Raw genomic sequence first — 16,091 nt, 5'->3', positions numbered from 1 at the left:
GGGGAGGCCACGGCCGCCACGTTTTTCTGAAAACGTAGGGAGGGAGTGGCAAAGGTAGGGAGGGAGTACCGGCAACGCGCGTCACACGCACTGTGTAAGTACGTGGCCCGCACGCCACGCCTGGCCGTGAACGGTTGCGTGCATCGTACGTTGCGCACGTGGTAAGTGCGTTGTACGTGCTTACAACGTACGGTCTCCGTGCGGTTGCCACGTTATCGTACGGAGGCCGTACTTACAAGTGCTGCTCACGTACGGTGTCCTTACTCACTCGCATGTTGTAAGTGCGTGCACGTGCGATGAACTCGGTGTTTATAATTATAGGACGACATTCCGATGTTCTCCAGAAGTCCCAGCTGTTGCTGCCTCAAGATGCCGCCCATTCCACCGAAGAGACTACTGCATAAATCAGTGCGAACAACGTGCGTTTGTAAGTGCTTACTCGGTACGGTCGACGTGAGTTCTGCGTGCTCATTGGATAGCTGAACTGGGGGAAGTGGCGAGTAAGCACGGACCACGCACTTATCACGTGCGCCTTTAAAAGACGCACGGAGTCAGTGCGTTGTGCGCTCGTTGGCAGTACCGGGCACGCACGTCACACGCACTGGGGTGAATCGGTAGCCCGAACGCAGCCCGAACGCAGCGAAAGTTCCTCGTGCACTAAAAGTGCTACGGTGTGTCTGCGTGCTCCCAAATCCGTACGGAGGCGGTACTCATCACGTACGGATACCCAAATTTTGCCCGCGTTTTTGCACGTAGACAGCACGCACTTGCAAGTACGGCGGGATGTGACCACCGCATAACATTTTTATTGATAGTTTCATCGGAGTCGTTTATCAACTAAATTATTCACATATATAAATGCTTCCTCCCCATGTGTTTGTGGTATTTATGCATTTCATTCGCCTGTTATTATTCTTTGTACTCCAATTGTTAGAATACAAAATGCATTTTGGTTTTAAAGTTTCATGCAATAAGTAAATCAATAAAAGAGTATGTTCTGCACAATAAAAACAATGTGTGTCCCTATTGTAAAATGTAATGTGTCTCCTCATTTTGTAATAGTTAATTTACCCATTCACATAATGGAACTACCTGCCCGATGAAACAAGTGGCCCGTGACCCCTGAGCACCCAATACCGTGTGGGAGTCAGTCTGTGGTTGAGACCAATACAAGCAAACGTTTCCATATGGTAGGAAACTGTACGCACAATCGTGAATTTGATGTCTGTCCTATAATCTCACATATTATTTCGTCTGTCATCCCTCTTGACTTCCAATACACACAAATAACACAATAATACACTTCAATTATTGTGGAATAGCCTGACAACGACTAGAATAGCCTGACAACGACTACTGAGAGCCGGCCGTTTATTCAGTATGAATGTTTAACAAACATTTCTTCTCGTTTCCTTCACTGGAAACCGTTTCCTTCGCTGGAAACCGGACCTATCATGGTCCAGGATAAAAAACCAGAGATAAAACTCAACGAGCATAAAAACTCTGGAAAACCTTATTCAAACACAGTCATGTAACAGTACATGACACAACGCACTTTTATTGTAAATAATAGTTGTCTCGTTGAAAGCTCAAGCTAGAATGATTCAATTACACACTAATTCATGCCACGCCCTGGTCTCCGTGGCAGAATTAGCTCGCACACCTGTACGAGCTGCCTATGCAAATTACATTCCATCGGGGCACAGCCCCGGACCCAACATAAGTATGCATTCATTAACGATACAAACAACATTTGTCTGCCATACAATCGTACCGCAGACAAATAATAGTCTGTCCTATAATCTCACATATTATTTCGTCTGTCATCCCTCTTGACTTCCAATACACACAAATAACACAATAATACACTTCAATTATTGTGGAATAGCCTGACAACGACTAGAATTCAAAGAACGGGAGCAAAAGAGAACAGAAGCGAAATAAGCAATCTAAATTTAAGTCATGCCAAATAGACTCCTAGTTAAATATATTTTAACATTGTTGAATAATAATGGCATTTCTATAGCGCCGTCTATCGAGAAATCCTATTCTGAGGCGCATTAATTATTACCCCGGCCTTACTCTTGCTGCCGTATATTACAGAGCCTCCAGCATATCCAGGAACTAATTCATGCAAGGTATCCATTTACTTCACCTGGGTTTACTATAATGAAATCTGAAAGTTAGTACCCAACTGACAAACGAGTCCAATTTGGACTAAAACCACAAGCTTGCTCGTTTAAACTTGTCACCTTGTTTGAATACAACCGATTCTAAAGTCTTAGCATATGTTTCAGGAACTTGCCTTTCCCACTTAATACATATGCGTACAGAACACTGTCATTGAATAATTTGATTCATAACCATGACATTCGAGATCCGAAACGTTCTCTTTCAAGAAAAAAATTGAAATTCGAACAAAAGCTCGTTATATTCAAATATGAACAGGCAAACCTGTGTACGAGACAAGACCTCGTTTTCTTTTGCCCTTCTTTTGATAATTTTTAAAATCATGTCCGTAAGGTGAAAACACCATCCATGCTAATAACATGTCATTAAATTCAATTGACACAACTCTTTGTTCCGGCAACACTTTGTTGGTGGTAAATAAAACAGCGACAACAAGAACGAGTGTTAAATCTGCCCAAAACATATTCATCTATTGACAAAGAGAAACGATACATGTATGTATAAATCTACTGCTGTTACAAATCCTCTCGAATAATTGAAGATTCCTTGTAAAATAAAAACACGAATTTCACTACCTACGTATATTTGCGGTCTTCTTTAAACCAGCTCTGTGGAAAAATATCTTTTGTAATTTCTCCCGATGAAAGCTTATGGAATAAATGTTATCACTTACATCCAAATGAATATCATGCATTTTGCTTACCTACGCTCACTTGCAGGTCAATCCAATTTTTGCCCAAGGCACAAACATGTTCTGAGAATGAACAAAGCAAAAATTATGCTTATCTTATATTTATTTAGCTGCACGACACTCTGTGCTTTTTCTTTACTCTAACAGAAAAAGCCCTTTTCACAATTTCAAAGACTTAACGACCAATAATTTGTGCTCCAAACTATCGTCAACATTGCCATCTTTTGACTTCTCACTGCTCCTTCGCCCGTGCCTCTTCCAAAGCCTATTTGACACGGAAGCTCTGGCCTCGGCGGTAGCCCCTCCTGCTCTGAGGGAGTAGGCCCAAATTAAACTAGCCTCTTCCACGCATACCTTCCACAAACGAGCAACAACTGCCTCATATGCACTGGTATAACTTGACTGTTTGCTTACTATGACAAACTCGTATTACCTTTGTTCCAATAAACTGGTCTGAATTGAATTTGTCAGATTTCTTGGAAATACCTTCCTTTGCCACATATGTTCTCGTAGAATTTCTACTGGACAATTAAGTACTTCATTAACTATTACTCATCAAGATGGTATTGCGCCTGCGATACTGATCTGACTTTCACTTCTCCGCCAACATATTACAGATAAATATGAGCTTTCAAACACAATGTCAGAAACGAGAATATAAACGAGATCTCTTAAAAATTCAAACATCATCGCAACCTCCGTACTTATTGCATAAAGCACTGAAAAAACACTGCGTCCTTCTTGACGACGAGTCTTGGACGTCCCTTCTCCCCTTCGCTTCGGCTCCGAAGATTGTCAAGCCATGACGATAAGATTCTCAGATCAAACCCTCGCTTTGTCCACCGCACCATGTATGGCCTTCTTGACTCCTAAACCTGGAGAGTGTAAATAAAAATAACGTGGTACAACTAAAAGTCTTCAATGCGACAAGCATAAATTTGCTTCGAGGGCTTCCAAAATTTCAGTTTTGGCCCTGCATCCTCCTCACCAGAGGGCAATATTTCAAATTCTTCAATAAAATGAATAGAACTTATCACCATCCCAAATCATGGGCCCAAATGAAGCAGACTTCAAATATGGGACTATATCAGTGAGCTCTTGCTTTTAATATCCAGCACCAATTTATCAACAGTTTTGGCAATGAATCGGGGTGGTGGTACCTACCCACCACTCGATATCTCATTCTCAACTCTGAGAAAAAACATCAATACAACTTTTCCCATTACACCATCTGGAATTAAACTTCCTACTTTTGGTATTATAATGACAAACAATAATTATTCTGTCAAACACATGAGTCCCCCACTTCTGATCAAGCCTATGTTACAAGCCTCAGTTTACATATGCCAGTCGTCACTGTCTGACGTCCTACTCAATCTATCAACCTGCCTGTTCTCACGTCTAGATATCCAAGCCGGATAAATTTTTACATTGTTTTCTTCACAAACAATTCGTATTTCCAAAGCCTTTTCTTGGCAGGCGGAGTTACCACTCCATTTTATTACGATGTCCACAACATTCTTGTTGTCCGTGTACCAGCGTACACTTCGCCCTTCCAGGCGATGCTCGAACAATACTTGCCGTTCTCACGACGGCTTCGAGCACTCTCCACGAGGAGCTTTGAATCTTCTCAGACTCGGACCTAACTCCCATGAGTTCTATGTTACTATTTAACTTGTCTACACTCAATCTATCAACCTGCTTGTTCTCACGTCTAGATACCCAAGCCGGATCAATTTTTACATCGTTTTATTCACAAACAATTCGTATTTCCAAAGCCTTTTCTTGGCAGGCGGAGTTACTACTCCATTTTATCACGATGTCCACAACATTCTTGTTGTCCGTGTACCAGCGTACACTTCGCCCTTCCAGGCGATGCTCGAACAACACTTGTCGTTCTCACGACGGCTTCGGGCACTCTCCACGAGGAGCTTTGAATCTTCTCAGACTCGGACCAAACTCTCATGAGTTCTGTGTTACTATTTAACTTGTCTACATTTCCCCTGCAAAAAACCGAACCCTGCCAGCATATCTCATGTTTACCGAGATAGGAGCATTCCAACTCTTTCTGTTCACAAACTTGAACAACTCCCTTGTCTTTAATAGACCAGTTCACGGGTTATCCACGGATCCTCAAAAAATGAAGAGTTCCCACTTAGTACACTTTGAAATAATCACTTCAATAGCGATGGAGGTACTGTATAAATAGCCTTTGTGTCCCCTTTTCAAAGAATTCTTCCACCTGTGTATCGTGGAGTGCACTGCTTGTGCATAAAATGAACAATGATGACATCACTTTCATGAACACTATCCAGTATTTTGTCTCCGTGTATTTCACAATTTGGTCTGCAATGACCTTTATCTACTCATGCTCGGACTGCAGCTATGAATTGACACACCGATTATCCAAACACGATGTGCATTGACACTATCTTTCCAACTACCTTCGCTAGAGACCTAACGAGCCAAACAAAATACCAGACCTTCGATCTTTAGAAATTATAGTGGAAATATAGAAACCTTAAAATCGGTTAATGCGTTTCTTTGCGATTCGCACTCGTTCGTTCAGAAAATCCCAATTTAGTCCTAGCCAGGAAGTATCGCCCACTGACATTTTTCTTCAGCAAGAAGAAGACCTAGACCTCAGGTTCCTTTAGCACTGAGACACGTAGAGAATCAGCCCCTTTCCTGCTGTCATGCCCTGCAATTCCGTGTTCAAGAAACATGATTGCATTATGACCATGACCACGCCAATAACTGACAACAAATCTCATCACTTTTAATGGTGAACACATACCCCGAGGTAGAAATGCCTAAAAGTAAAACGTTGCAAACGTGATACCTTATTTCACCGAAACCCCAGGCAAAGCCTAACATATGGCTTTCCACATTGAGCATACCAATGTGAAGGTATTAATGCCAACTTTAGGCTGAACGTGAACACATAGTCACCCTTTTTATCTTTCACAATTAAACATCTTCATGTTTCTCTTTGTATTAATTGAGATTGACGCTCCTTCAATCTCGAACTTATCTGCACTGTCCTTTGTAATCGGACACAGAATTTATTACAAGAAGCCTCTCTTCAACTTCGTTAATTCATTTTCTACTCTATTAATACCTAAATGAGATGTAAAGGGAACTCGTACCCTTGATCTACTATCACAGACGTATCTATCAGCAATTTTCTTATTTCTCCCCGAAAACAATTTCCTTCTTCTCTCGTAGTCTCCCTACAGGAAATGGTATATGCCAGCTACGAAACTCGTTTCACACTCCAATACACGGTGATCTTTACTGTCCTTCAACCTCCTCCTCTTATTCAGTTATACAATTCTTCTCTACCAATTTTCCCATCTCTGTCTCGACAAATTTCGAATGGTCTTTGGCAGAAAGATTACAGGGCAAATTAATCCCTAAAGGAGTTGAATGTAAGAGTAATTTGTACCCTTGTTCGATTATATCAGACATAATTACCAGCATGTATATATATATCAATACATTTTCCAACATTCCTTCTTAATTTTCTCGTAGTCTCCTACAGGAGGTGCCATTTTGACAGTTACGAAACTCATTTAACACACCGTTTTAGTACATGGAGAATCTTTCCTTTTCGTATTACCTATAGTCTTCTTCTTTACCAATTTACCTATCTCTCTCTCTCTCTCTCTCTCTCTCTCGAGAAAAACCTTTCCAGAAAGATTATTGGGTAAATTAACCCCTATAAACGGGTAAATGTAAGGACAATTTTACTTAGCTCTGTATTTTAAAGAAGATAAATGAAGACCTCTCCGTCGTCAACTCTCCAATGCTCTGCTTTTCCACACGAAAAACACGATCCCGGCTTTCTGATTGCTATTAATATAGCTGCTGAAAAAAAAAACTTGTTAGAAGTCAACGAATCGGGCTAGCCTGGCAGCCCCGTTTGGTTGTCTCGCATGTCCGCGTTCACGAGATCGACAACCTCGGTCGGCTCCACGGTAGTTGTCTCGTTGAAAGCTCAAGCTAGAATGGTTCAATTACACACTAATTCATGCCACGCCCTGGTCTCCGTGGCAGAATTAGCTCGCACACCTGTACGAGCTGCCTATGCAAATTACATTCCATCGGGGCACAGCCCCGGACCCAACATAAGTATGCATTCATTAACGATACAAACAACATTTGTCTGCTATACAATCGTACCGCAGACAAATAATATTCACCGAAGATGAAGAAGAGTGCCGATAAATGAAATTAATTGCTCGGATTTTTAAATTATTTGAAGGCCCGAATTCACCTGCGAGCGACCTCTATGTGAATTTGAAAGCAGGTTCATGAATTTGAATGAAGAAAGTGTGAAATTGGCGGCAATGATTATCCTGCAAAATAGTAACCTATCTCTAAATTTAGGCAAAAAAAATACATTGATTGAAAAAATTGGTTAGGCTCGTCACGCACACTAGTTTTACACAAAATAAATCTGAAGGGCGTGGGTGAAAGGCGCTCAATAGCAAGTTAGCGGAACAGATTTTAAAGAGCAAATTTACAATGGTCCGTAAGGTTCAGAAAATTTTTATTTTATGATACCAAAAATGGCCATAAATCACTTATTATCAATCATGGAGACATAATTTTGGTTTCCATCCCATGTTGTAGTTGTTGGTTGTTTATTTTTTTTAATTTTTTTTTTTTTTGGGGGGGGGGGGGGTGGGGGGGGGAATAAGATAATCCATTTAGACAAGTTAAAATGTTTTTTTAGATGCTCTAGGAAACCCCAAATTCCAAGATGGCGTCCAGGATGGTCGCCGTTACCTAAAAAAATAGCCGTAAGTCATTTATAATGTATCCTAGAGACATTATTTTCATATCTATTCCATGGTTTTCGGGTTTTTTCATAGTGGTGAAGAATAATGAGCAAGTAAACTAAATCAGCTGTCACACGTAAAACAAGCGCTGCGCATGCCTGTTATAGCGCGGTCCACAGCTGCCCCCGGACGTGTCCTATGATTGGTCAATGCGCCCGGAAGTGCCCCGTGATTGGTGGCACCCATTTACCAATCATGGGACACGTTCGGGGACAGCTAATCCTCGCGACCGCGATATAAGACGCATGCGCGGCGCTTGTTCTACATTGTCTGATGAAGGCTAGCAGTTGCAGCAGAAACATCACAGTACTCTTTCGTTTGCTCTTCGTGCGACAGCTGATCTAGTTTACTTACTCATTACCTATACTTTTTTGGGGTACGAAATCTCGAAACGCCGCGGCATTCCAATGGCTTCAGGACCAGTAAAAGAAGAAAAGTATTCACATAGGCTTGTGTGCCAACTCTGCGACATAATTTTTGAAGAGGACATACTTATTGCATGTGTACACCTCACATTCTGTAGGAGCTGTCTCGAGAAAAATGGTTTGCATGATGATCTCAGCCATGCCATGGTCTGCACTCAGTGCTCGAAGATTCCTGTTCGCAGTGTAAGTGCCCACATTGATCATTCTTTTGAGCATGTAGACAGAAATAACCGTCTGGTATGGGGAGTTCTTTAATACAACTGATATTTGTCAACCTTCCCCATACACAGCCGGCCAAACGTGTGATTCCGAATTTATTTAATAAGTCGGTACTGTTAGAGAATGGCTCAATACCTCTTATAAAAAGTAGAGTAAATAAATGTTCCCATTTAAATATACATACCTTACATCAAAAATTGATAAACTAAAAATAATACTGAAGAATTCACCTTTTGATCTAATAACGCTCAATGAGACTCTGTGCTACAGTACCGTAGAGGACTCCGAAGTATGTATGGATGATTTCATATTACTTCGAAAAGATAGAGATAGAAATGGTGGAGGAGTTGCAATTTCTGTCTCCAAACAATTTGACCATAACAGGAAAGATTAATCTAATCATGACGATTTGGAATGTCTGTGGGTTGAACTCTACTATCCACAAGTCCAGTAGACGGTACCATATACCATGTACATGACCTGGAAAAGTTGTTAAGTACAAGGTTTTTTTGTTGATTCGTATTCTAGATGGGTTAAGATGTACATTCAGCTTGGTTGCCATCATGGCAACCTTGGGCAACTTTTTTTAGAAGCCTAATGAGCTTAATTATCAAAAAAGCATATGTGCAATATGTAATATGTTGCTTATCTTAATCCGGGAAGCCTAAACACAGGATAGCAACCAAACTGAATTTAACTCTTAACCCATCTAGAATACGAATCAACAAAAAATCAACAAAAAAGGTTGTACTATATAATGAACTTTTACGGATCATAAAAAACTTCTACCGGACTATACTGCGACAATTAAATTATTTGAAAAGCTGCATCTTTCTAGGTGACTTTAACTGCACTTATATGCCAAATCAAGCTTGCTCTCATGCTATTGTTAATAAACTAAAATACTGCACAAAGTTGTATGGTTTTAGTCAACTAATAAATAGTCCAACACGAGTTACTAACAACGAGTTCTATAATTGATGTCAGATTTGTTTCCGATCCTGAACTATACTGTTAAGCAGGGGTTTCTCAAACAAGTATTAGCTATCATTTGTTCGTGAATGCAGTAAAATCCTTCAATTTCAGTAAAAGAAACAATCCCACCTCCATTGAATTTCGTTCATTGAAGAATTTTGATCAAGTGAGTTTTTCTTAATGATTTAAAAAATATGCCAAAGCATCTTATCAAAGATATTAGAAATATTGATCTTGCCTAGGAAACCTGGGAACACCTATTCTTCACAGTCGTAAACAAGCATATTCCGTTATGCATAAACCAATTCGTAAAAATGCTTGTCCATGGATAACGGACGGTAAGATCCAATAAGATCACTCTGCTTAGTTTGAAAATTGATGGTGTTCGTATCAGATCCACCTACCACAGCTAATGCATTCATTAACTGTTTTACTACCTGTGCTTTAAATATAACAAAAGAACTGAACGGTACTAGAACTGAATCTCTGATTGATAATGATATTCCGGTTAATCCAGTCACACAATTTGATTTGGACGATGTGTCTGAGGACTTTGTCATTAAGGAAATTAATCGCATGTGCAAAGATAAGGCCACTGGCGATGACCAAATTTCTGGTCGTCTTCTAAAATGACAAAATATGTTATAGCAGAATCGTTAACCAATATCATAAAATGTTATGTCTGATCGAAGCAATTACCACCCAATTTCTATTTTGTCTGTTGTTAGCAAAATCATAGAGAGGGCTGTTCAGTACCAACTTTCTTAGATTATTGACGATACTAATATCCTGAACTCCAATCAGTCTGGGTTTCGAGCAGAGCATTCTACAACAACAGCACTCATGACATTTGTTAATAATATATCATGGAACATTGAAAACAAAAAAGATCGGTGGTGTCGCTTTTAACGACTATCGTAAGGCATTTCACACCGTTGATCACAATCTTTTATTAACGAAATTAACGGGTATTGAATGTTCTCATGAATGTGTAAAATGAGTCAGATCTTATTAAACAGGTCGTAAACAGACTGTTCACTTTAAAAGTCCAAAATCTAATCCATATTATATTATGTTATATTATATTATATTATATCTTGTGGTAATGTGGATATATACTTATCTGTAAAGCGCTTTGAGAGGGCATTCGGTTCTGAAAAGCGCTATATAAGAACGAGCTATTATTATTATTATTATAGCATTTCCCGGCCAAATTCGCGAGTTTGTCATTCGAATTCATTTACTTTGCATTTAAGTTAGCGCAGATCAGCTTTGCCATGCCAATTATCATTCAATTTTCCCGTTTTTGTATTTAATTTAGGATTTTGGTCGAAGGATTTCATAGATCTGTCATTCAATTTAGAAACTGCTCAACTAGCATTCAAATTAATTGTCACTTGTCGAGGCGTCATTTTTATCATTCAAATTAACACCTGTCATTCGTATTCGAATTATGTTCATTCAAGTTAGGAATGTTAGGGGAAAGAAATGCAACACACGTTTACAGCTTTTAAAAAATGCAATTAAATACATAATTTGCCATAGGGGTCTTTTCTGTTATTCAATTTATTAATTTTGAGGACAAAGCATATGTTTGTAGTCAGACATTAGGTAAAGAAGGGGCGAAATCAAGGGATATGGCATCTCTGAACGGACATGTTCACATACCCCAGAAAAGTGGGGATACAAAAACACCTACCCCAGTCACAATTGTCAGATTTAAATACTGTAAATTATTATGGTCTGACGATAAATTAGGTTCTGATGAAATGAGTATGTATCACAAGAAAATCAAGCAATTTCAAGAGTAAGAATATAGGGTACAAACAGTTTATTTAAGAGCCATCGGCTCAATATAATTAAACATGCAAATAGTTGACAAAAAAATAAAATGTTTCAGAATCACTGTGAACTTAGATAGGAGTATATCCTATCACTGTTTATGTCATCTTATCGGTACTCAATTATATCACAATATAATTCTCCATATTTCCAAAAGAAAATAGATTACTTGATGACCGGGTCATCCTTCCATTGTAAAACATACAAGTAATCACCCACCCACTCTAGCCCGGTCTTTGTATATATAAAGTAAACGGCTGTGGGTTAAAGAGTCCCGATTTAGAGTTCGTAAATACCACCTCTTCCTGTTTCTGAATAGGCGGAACGATATACTCTGGTGTATGTAGTAACCCGGTGCGATATGATGCATGACCTGCTAAGCCTGACCGGTGTACGACAGCACTGGGCGTTGACTCTACGACTTGACGCGAGTAGGTTGCCTGAGCGTGTCGACTACGAACACATGTCCATTCACTGATGGTGCCTAGGGTTATGGCTACGAGCCCAGCTTGTCCAGTTCAGATGTTCAAATGATGATTCAAGTTGAGGCGAGGGCTGATGAGGCTTCTACCACGTCGGCCTGTGCTGCCTGGTTCTTGCCTGGTCCCATAGTATAGGGAAAGTCTATGCCAGCAACAGCATGCTTATAGCCTGTGGCTGTAACTTTTACCTTCGTGGCCAACACCCCTCATTCACTCCCCAAAGTCAGACCAAATTCTGAAAGGTCTGCTCCTCTCGAGATCTCATGTGCAATCTGATTAAACTACCCTAATTCTCTAATCCACGTTGGCTCTCTCAATAGTAACCTCTTTAACATTCTTTGTATTCCTCTCATGCCAAAACTGTCCATCCAAATTCCTTTTACTGAATCCTCTATACAAAACTTTCCTATTAACATTCTCCTCATCCTTTCCCCACACACAGACAAAGACAGACACCTGCTCTACTAGAGACCCAAGTTAGTTGACCTAGTAAATCCAAGTTAGTTGACCTAGTAAATTGCTACCAACAACATCTATTCATCTAACACCTGTCCATTACATTCTGTCTAAAAAAGAAATCCCAGTCACATTGTGACATATCTCCCCTTCCTTCAAGAGATTTATATAATTTCAGAAAAAAATTTCAGAGTGGTTTTCTCATTCTATACGAGGAAAATTTGTTTACAGGAAAATATAAAGATCAATAATAATTATTAACACAAAAACCTTCTGTTCCTGCTTTACTTGAAATCAACTACTGGTATCTGGTATCCTACTTAAGTAGTCTGCACCGACGTTTTCACTGCCCTTGATAGCTGTGATGCTAAACTGGTACGGTTGAAGCGCCAGAGCCCATCTCAGAATCCTTGAGTTCGCGACTTTTGATTTCGCGATACACTGCAGTGGCTGGTGATCGGTTTCTAGTTCAAAATGCTTGCCGTAGAGGTATGGTTCGAACTTCTGAACACCCCAGACTACTGCTAAGCATTCACGTTCCATAACACAGTAGCGCTGCTCTCTTGGGAGAAGTTTCCTACTAGCGTAGGCGATAGGGAACTTCTTCCCTTCTGTCTCTTGTAGCAGAATTGCACCGAGACCATGATCTGAGGCATCAGTCCTCAGGATGAAAGGAAGATCTAAGTCCGGAAGATGGAGGATGGGTTCACTAGCAAGTTTCTTTTTCAAGGTAGTGAAAGCTGCCTCTTCCGCATCTCCCCATTTCACTAGAAGTGGCTCTCCTTTCTTTGTTCGGTCAGTCAGTGGTACTGCTAATGCTGCGAAGTTGGGAACAAACCGTCTGTAATAACCCACAAGACGTAGAAAGGATCGAAGTTGCTTTTTGGTCTTAGGTCTCGCAGCTCCTTGAACTGCATCGACCTTGTCTTGCACTGGTCGAAGCTCTCCTTGACCTATTCGATGACCAAGAAATTCGATACTTACACATCCTACAGTGCACTTGGTAGGCCTCGCTGTCAAGTTTGCTCTCCTCAGTCTCTCGAACACCTCACGGAGGGTATCTAAATGCTCCTCAAAACTTACTGTATGGATCAAAATATCATCAATGAAATTGTCTACACCATGCAAGCCACGGAGTAAAACCCTCATGATACGACTAAAGCTTGCCGGAGCATTAACTAGCCCAAATGGCATGCTTCGAAATTGATACAAACCATCTGGTGTCACAAATGCTGTCAGTTCCTTGGCTTCCTCTGTTAAGGGTACTTGCCAATACCCTTTGGTTAGATCAATCTTTGTGAAATACTTGGCCCTAGAAAGTTTTGCAAATATTTCTTCCTGATCAGGTATCGGTTCTGCATCAGTTACGGTAACTTGATTTAACTTACGATAATCACAACAAAACCTGATCGTCCCATCTTTCTTCTTTACCATCACTACCGGGGATGCATAAGGAGAAGACGAGGATTCCACTATGCCAACATCTATCATCTTCTGAACCTCCTCCTTCACCTTACCTCGCAAAGCATGTGGTAATGGGTACGGTTTACTCTTAATGGGTTCCTTATGGACAAGTTTAATGTCATGCTTACCTAAGTTTGTCAATCCCGGCATATCAGTCAAAACTTCTTCATACTCCCGTAAAAGAGAGTTGACCTCCTCACGCTGCTTATCATCTAGATGTGGACTGATCTGCACATCTTTGAGAGATTCTGTTGGGGTAAGATTGGGGAGATGAAGAATATCCTTTCTCGAAGAATGGTTTACATCTTCATTCTCTCCTTCGCTACATTCCTCAGACAAGCCATCATCCACAACAGAAACACCAGCAACATCAAACCCACCTGCACTCTCCTCTCTCCTGTAGTACTTCTTCAGAAGATTTGCATGGAAGGTTTTTATCTTTCCATCCTTATCAATTCTGTAGTCCATTTGTCCTATCTTCTTTACCACCTTGAAGGGTCCTTTCCAGTGCATCAACAGTTTGTTGTTGTCACTCGGAAGTAGAAGAAGGACTTCATCATCAACTTCAAACTTTCTCTCCTTTGCTTTCTTATTGTACTGTCTCCTGTACCTCTCTGCTGATTTGCTGAGATTCTGTTGGGCAACTTCACAAGTCAATTGCAGCCTGTCTTTCAGATCCAATACATACTGATATGTAGTCTTGGTATCCGGTTCATCAACCTCTCCAGTCCACAGCTCCCGTAGGATAGCAAGAGGGCCTCGAACTGCTCTCCCAAACAGGAGTTCAAAGGGTGAGAATCCCGTGCTCTCCTGCACTGACTCTCTGTAAGCAAACAAGAGGGGGTTCAAATACCTACCCCAGTCCTTGGGTCGTTCTTCACACATCTTGCGGAGCATAGACTTCAAGGTACCGTTGAAACGTTCAACCAACCCATTGCAAGCGGGATGATAGGGTGTAGTCGTCATCTGACGGATGGAGAATAGACGACTGACTTCCTTCATCAGCTCTGATGTGAATTGGCTGCCCCGGTCTGTCAACACCTCTCGTGGTATCCCCACCCTGGAGTATATGTCCATCAGTGCCTCTGCAACTGTCTGTGCATCAATCCTGCGAAGTGCTACAGCTTCTGGGTAACGTGTAGCATAGTCTACAACAGTAAGAATGTACCGATTACCTTTGCTAGTAGCAGGTTCTATCGGTCCAACCAGGTCCATCGCCACACGTCTAAAAGGTTCATCGATGAGAGGGGTTGATCCCAGAGGCACCTTCGTAACCTTCCCCTTAGGCGAAGTACGCTGACATGGTCCACATGACCGACAATACCGCACTATATCTGCATGCATACCTGGCCAGAAAAAGTGAGTCAAAATCTTATCACGGGTCTTTTTAGTTCCAAAATGACCACCAAGAATAGATTCGTGAGCAAGCTTCAAGACTTGATTCCTGAATTTAGTGGGTACCACAACTTGCACGAGTACATCTGACCCTGGGGTTGCATCAATATATTCTCTATAGAGTACATCCTTCTTAACGAGAAAGTAAGACGAATTTCCACTCTTACTTATCTTCTTTTCTCCACTTTCAGCGAGTTTCCTGGAAGCATCCAGTGCATTGTCCTCCTTCTGGGCCTGGATTAGATCATCCACAGACACAATGTCATTCAGTGAATCGGGTACTTGAAGGGGAGGCCTCGTACGTCCTGCCTTCCGCTTCTGTCCTCTTGTCTCTACTGCGTTGGCCTGATGATCTTTTGGCTTCCAGTCTTGGTCTGGGTCAGCTGGTTGCCGGGCTCCATAAATGTTCCCTAGTACAATATCATACACGGGTGTTAGCACACACAAAGCTTCTGCCTTACCTGTGAAGAAAGGAGTATCTAGCTCGATCGTTGCAACTTGGAAGGTTCTGATCGTCCGATCAATGAGCAAGCAAGTCCGCTGTTCTCCAGTGAACTGCTCTTCCGACACCAAGTCTTGCCGAACAATGACAGTAGTACAACCGCTGTCACGTAGAACATCCACGAGCTTCCCGTTCACCATTCCCTTGCTGACTGGCATCTCCACTGGTGAACCACTCGCTGCTGCTGATAGTACCGGGAGGGTGTCGCCAGATGCTAGCTTCACTCCGGTTCCATCTTCGGTGAGGTTTTCTCTCACGATGAGACTCAAACCCTTCGAGTCATCCAGATGAGCTGTCTCTCTTGAGTCAGTAGGTCCTGCTGCAGCATCATGTCTGGCTGATGTATCATCTGCTGACCTGCCTTTGACGAGACTTGATCCCATCTCACGTCGACCTTTCTTTCCACTTGGGCAATTGAAAGAAAGATGTCCAAACTTATTACAAGTGTAACATTTCTTGTTCGAAAGATTAGAGTTGGTTGGATTCTCAGACCTACTTGATCTTTTATCACTACTTGAACTAGTAGAACTGTTTGGACTATTAGTATTATTTGAACTGTTAGAACTGGACTGCTGGGCTTTCACCCTTCTTACCCTCAAATCT

General features: G+C 41.2%; 1 protein-coding gene across 1 annotated transcript; it reads right to left on the bottom strand.

Moving 5' to 3' along the window:
- Positions 1-11,727: 11,727 nt before the first annotated feature.
- LOC115922470 lies at positions 11,728-15,871 on the bottom strand. Its single transcript, XM_030981374.1, has 2 exons — positions 12,448-15,871; positions 11,728-11,789 (listed from the first exon to the last, which is right to left on the bottom strand). The coding sequence occupies exons 1-2, from the start codon at positions 15,869-15,871 to the stop codon at positions 11,728-11,730; spliced, it is 3,486 nt and encodes a 1,161-aa protein (XP_030837234.1).
- Between the last annotated feature and the right edge of the window lie 220 nt (positions 15,872-16,091).

Source organism: Strongylocentrotus purpuratus, unplaced genomic scaffold, assembly GCF_000002235.5.
Source record: "Strongylocentrotus purpuratus isolate Spur 01 unplaced genomic scaffold, Spur_5.0 spur5_scaffold_12, whole genome shotgun sequence".
In the NCBI taxonomy this organism is placed as follows: domain Eukaryota; kingdom Metazoa; phylum Echinodermata; class Echinoidea; order Camarodonta; family Strongylocentrotidae; genus Strongylocentrotus; species Strongylocentrotus purpuratus.
This window is presented reverse-complemented; position numbering and strand designations above follow the sequence as displayed.

What these genes read in the sequence shown, in the direction of transcription:
- LOC115922470 (XM_030981374.1), bottom strand. Translation starts at nt 15,871, where the DNA reads ATGGGATCAAGTCTCGTCAAAGGCAGGTCAGCAGATGATACATCAGCC. An exon ending in CGTCGGTGCAGACTACTTAA is followed by an intron (nt 11,790 to 12,447) that starts GTAGGATACCAG and finishes CTATGGGACCAG; the next exon opens with GCAAGAACCAGGCAGCACAG.